The sequence below is a fragment of the Trifolium pratense genome, linkage group LG4, assembly GCF_020283565.1.
Source record: "Trifolium pratense cultivar HEN17-A07 linkage group LG4, ARS_RC_1.1, whole genome shotgun sequence".
Taxonomy (NCBI): domain Eukaryota; kingdom Viridiplantae; phylum Streptophyta; class Magnoliopsida; order Fabales; family Fabaceae; genus Trifolium; species Trifolium pratense.
Window position 1 is genome coordinate 54,982,376 of NC_060062.1, and position 5,299 is coordinate 54,987,674.

General features: G+C 36.9%; 1 protein-coding gene across 1 annotated transcript; it reads left to right on the forward strand.

Annotated features, from left to right (window-relative positions):
- Positions 1–231: 231 nt before the first annotated feature.
- On the forward strand, positions 232–2,531 carry LOC123922946. Its single transcript, XM_045975603.1, has 3 exons — positions 232–2,178; positions 2,278–2,469; positions 2,502–2,531. The coding sequence occupies exons 1-3, from the start codon at positions 232–234 to the stop codon at positions 2,529–2,531; spliced, it is 2,169 nt and encodes a 722-aa protein (XP_045831559.1).
- Positions 2,532–5,299: the final 2,768 nt, after the last annotated feature.

Here is a 5,299-nt window from a genome sequence, read left to right on the forward strand (position 1 = left end):
TTTTCTGTTTTAGATTTCGAATTGTTTTAGATTGTTATTGGAATTTTGTTGTCTTCTTCTTGTTGCTAGTTTATTTATGGTTTTAGTGTTTGTTTATGATTTAGGGTTCTGTGTTTGTTGGCTCATGTTTTGGAATTTTGTTGTCTTATGTTTTGGAATTTTGTTGTTTTCTTGTTGTGGTCCGTCCGTTTATTTTGGGTGTTATTTTATTAGGTGTGGTGTGTATTATTCATGGGTGATAGATTGGAGGTGGTGGTACATCATGGGGGGTGGTTTGAAGAGTTTGATCACAATGGGTATGTTGGAGCAGATGTAAGTTGGTTTGTTGATGAAGATTATTTTTCGTATTTTGAGTTTGTTGGAGAGATTAAGAAGAAATTGAAATACCCAAGTATAGACACAATGTGGTTTTATGACCCACAAGATGTAAATGAGTTGGTTTTGTTGGAGGATGATATGGATGCAAATAGAATGAAAAATATAGCACGAATGGATGGAAGAGTCCACCTGTATCTTATGCATCCAATGGCTGAGCCTGAATTCATTGAAGCGATTGAATATGGGCCTATTGAGGGGGTAAATGAAAATGGGCCTGCAGAGGGAGTAAATGAAAATGGGCCTGCTGAGGGAGTAAAAGAAAATAGGCCTGTTGAGGGAGTAAATGAATATGGTCCAACTGATGACTTAAATGATAATGGGCCAAGTGAGGGAGTCAATGAAACTGGCCCAACTGGCCCTACCGAGGGAGATAAGGTTGGCCCTACTGCTGAAAAAGGGAAAGGTGTGAGAATTGATGATGATGTTATTGATGATTTATTAAATGAAGTTGAGTATGATGAAGACAGTGAAGATAGTGCCCTGGGAATACACTTTGATGATTCAGAAGAAGATTGTTTGCTTGAAGATAACTTTGAGACTGTTGCGGATGAGACTGTTGTGGATGAAAATGTTGTTGATGAACCTGTGACCAAGGGAAAGGGAAAGAAAGGTAAGAAAGTGAGGCAAGAGTGTAATGTTAGCAAACCAACAAGCAAGAAGGGAAGACCAAAAAAGAAGAATAATAACTCTAATATATATACTGTTGTTCAAGGTGCACAACAAACTGCACAAGGTGATGAGTTATTTGAAGAAGATGTTGGGAATATTGACAAGAGTAAATATAAAGCCTTTGTTGGAGGATTGAGTGATATTGAGGATTATAATAGTGAGGAGCTAGATAGTGGAAGTGACAGTGACATTGAGAATGAAGTTGAGGATAGTGAGGATGAAGATGAGCATGACACAGAATGGCCTAGTAATTACAAATTGCCAACCTTTAAGATGCCATCATCAATGAGAGATTATAAGTGGGAGTCGGGAATGTACTTTGCTTGTAAACAAGAGTTTCAAGAAGCAATAAGATGTTATGCAATCCAGTCTCAAAGAGCTATTAAATATAAGAAGAATGACAAGAAGAGGATAAGGCTGATTTGTAAAAGTGGTTGTGTATGGAATGCTTACTGTTCACATATTCCAGGGCAAGAAACTTGGCAATTGATGTTTGTTAAAGATGAGCATAAGTGTAATAGGGAACCTAAGGTCAAAATGCTTAGTGCCAAATGGTTGGGAAAAAGATTACATAAGAAGGTTAAAGAGAATCCCAATTTGAAATTGATTAATATTATGGAGAAAACACAACAAAAATGGAATTTAAAGATATCTAAGAGCAAAGCATCTAAAGCCAGGGGTATTGCTTTTGATTTAGTAGATGGGTCATTTAGAGAACAATACACTAGGTTTTATGACTACTCCCATGAATTACTAAGATCAAACCGTGGTTCAACAGTTATAGTCACTACTACACCATTTCAAGGTGATGAGGCTGACTTGGAACATCCTGAAAGGCCTTTGTGTCCACATTTCCAAAGGGCTTACATTTGTTTCAAGGGATGTAAGGAAAGTTTTTTAATTTGTAGGCCAATAATTGGTTTAGATGGGGCATTTCTTAAAGGATATTATGGTGGTCAGATACTAGCTGCAATTGGAAGAGACCCTAATGATCAAATGCTACCCATTGCAATTGCTGTGGTTGAGGGTGAAACAAAAGAGACTTGGAAATGGTTTTTGGAGCTGTTAACTAATGACTTAGGAGGCACAAGAGCTTGTTCTTTAATCACTTTCATAAGTGACCAACAAAAGGTAATTACATAAACACTTTTTGTATTTACTGTTATTTACTATAATGTTATTTACTATAATATTCCTATTTAAAACAATTGAACTGCTTTCTTGTTGTAGGGACTACTTCCAGCAATGGATGAGTTACTTCCAGGTGTTGCCCACAGATTTTGTGTCAGACACTTGTACAACAATTTCAAAAAGAAATTTCCTGGAAAGAAATTAAAGGAATTGATGTGGAAGGCTGCAAATGCAACTTATGTTAATGCATGGCATAGGGAGATGCAAGAGATCAAGACTATAAATATTGAGGCATTCAAGCACTTAATCAAAATACCACCAAGACATTGGAGCAAATCATATTTCACACCTGAGGCAAAATGTGACACATTGGTCAACAACATGTCTGAAGCTTTCAACTCAGTGATTGTTGGTGCAAGAGCCAAGCCTATAGTGACAATGCTTGAAGAAATTAGAGTGTATATGATGGAGAGATGGGAAACCAATAGACAAAAAATTGGGAGATATGTTGAAAGCATCCTACCAAACATAAAAAAGAAGCTTGAAAGAGAGACATCATTCAGCAACAATTGGATGGTCAGGTATAGTTGTTGATGACTTATTTTCTTATAGTTTACTAGGTATAATTGTTGAGGACTTATATTTTACTTATCATTTTTTGGTTAGGCCTGCTGGTTATGAATTGTTTGAAGTTAGGCACATTTCAGCTAGTGGTGACCAATTTTCTGTTAGTCTTGGAACAAAGGAATGCTCTTGCAGAAAATGGATGTTGACAGGATTACCTTGTAGACATGCAATAGCTTGTATGAGAGAAATGGAAATTGATCCAAGTCAATATGTACCTGACTACTTCAGAAAAGAAACATATGAAGCTTGCTATCAACCAATGATCTACCCAACAAATGGTCAAAACTTATGGGTAAGAACTCGGTTTACTGACCTTCAACCACCACCAATAAAAAGGCAACCTGGCAGACCTAAAAAAAAGAGGAACAAGGAACCTGATGAATTGAAAAAGGATGATGGGAACATGAAGAGAGCTTTTCATGGAATTGTTTGTGGTAATTGTAAAAGACCTGGTCACAACAAACAAACTTGCAAACAACCACCACCACCACCACCACAAGCACCACCTGCCTCAACACAACCTAGTACATCACAAGCTCCTGCTTCTGCAAGACAACCTACTGCTTCTGCTTCTGCACAACCTTCTGCTTCTGCACAACCTCCTGCTTCTGCAAGTCAACCTACTGCTGCTGCTGCTTCTGCAACAAGACAAGCTGATGCTGCTTCTGCAACAAGACAACCTGCTGCTTCTGCTGCTGCTTCTGCTTCTGCAAGACAGTCTGCTGCTGCTTCTGCAACAAGACAACCTGCTGCTTCTGCTGCTGCTTCTGCTTCTGCAAGACAGCCTGCTGCTGCTTCTGCAAGACAACCTGCCTCAACACAAGCTTCTGCATCAGCCCAAGGCAAGACTGCTTCAAAAAAAAGGAAGAACCAACAAGACAAGCCTGCAGCTCCTTCTTCAACAAAAAGAAAGAAGAATGAACAAGCCAGGCCTGCAGCAACCCAGCCACAAGTCACAACCAACAACAGACAGAAATTGCCTTTTAAGAGAAGAGACCAAACTTCAACACAACCAACATGGAGAATTTGAAGTTTATGATGTTTTGTGTCTGTTATATTTTGTTAGCTGATATGATGTAATTGAGAACCTAGTATATATGGTCTCGATCTTTTGTTTATATGCCCTCAATGTTAGTATATATTTAGTCAGCTGATATGATGTAATTGAGAACCTAGTATATATGGTCTCGATCTTTTGTTTAATGGCTATCATGTATCTGAGAACCTTATTATATATGGTCTCAATCTTTTGTATAATGGTTATCATGTATCTGAGAACCTTAATATATATGGTCTCAATCTTTTGATTAATTGTTATGATGTATTTGAGAAACCAAATTAATGTAATTGAAAGTCTTTGGTCTCAATATTTTGCTCTCAATCTTTGGCCTCAAAATTTTGCGCACATTTGGTTACAGGCCCAAATTTGTTCATTTAAAGCAAAAGTAGTAACCATGCCAAATTAAATTGTGCATAAAGCAAAACAAATCCATACATAACATCACTCATTAAGTAGAACTGTCAAAGAAAAATTTCATTAAGTAGCTTTTCATAGGCCTGACTTTGTTTAATATAAGCAATGTTTATTGAAGATTAAGCACTTCTATGGATAAGAGTATAGGAAGATACTGAAAACTACCATTTTTTAATTTGAATTCCATACATAAACCTCATTACATTATGCATAAATTACTTCATAAATTACACAAACTCCATTCATTACATAATGACATAAACTAAAGTGAATACATAGATGGGTTGGAAATGAATCTACCACTAAACAAGATAATGGTCACTAAGACCAAGATAATTCCAAAACATAAACACCCAAAACCAGTTGAAATCTTTAGCCATTTTTGAGTTATGACCAATTCATTTTTGAGCACATAAACTTCATTCTTCAACTTTCCATTTTTCTTCTTTTGCCTTGCAATCTTCAAATCACGTTCATCAACAATATCATCATCAAACCACTTAAAGAAGTTGCAACCTGCATCACCATCATGTCTCCAATTTCTACATCCCCAAAACTTTTTCCCAAAATTACGACTTGAAATGTCTTTAACAGTTCGTAATATAGCAACTTCATCACATTTGCAGTGTTGTGGTTGTCTCCTAATGACCGAACTTATAGATCCAGTGTTCCCAATTGAACTTCTTCCACTTGTTTCAACCTTCCTGCGCTGTGCAAACGAGCTATCACTGGTGCTTGTCATTTTTTGTGGGTAACAAGACAAGTTTCGATAAGAGAAGAAGAAGAAGAAGAAGAGGATTGGAATGTAGAAGAAGAAGAAGAGAATGGATGAAGATGAATGAAGAACCCTAATTTATGAAGATGAAAATGAAGATGAGGATTGGAATGTTAAATACACAATCATCAATTTTTTGCCTAGTCATAGCAGCCACGTAAGCATCCAGTTTGCCACCTGTAAAAATTAACAGTTTCTGGATGGAAAGGACCAAAATGTTTAACGGCAAGGTCTTTAAGGGACCA

What these genes read in the sequence shown, in the direction of transcription:
- LOC123922946 (XM_045975603.1), top strand. Translation starts at nt 232, where the DNA reads ATGGGTGATAGATTGGAGGTGGTGGTACATCATGGGGGGTGGTTTGAA. An exon ending in TCATAAGTGACCAACAAAAG is followed by an intron (nt 2,179 to 2,277) that starts GTAATTACATAA and finishes TTCTTGTTGTAG; the next exon opens with GGACTACTTCCAGCAATGGA. An exon ending in TCAAGACTATAAATATTGAG is followed by an intron (nt 2,470 to 2,501) that starts GCATTCAAGCAC and finishes AATACCACCAAG; the next exon opens with ACATTGGAGCAAATCATATT.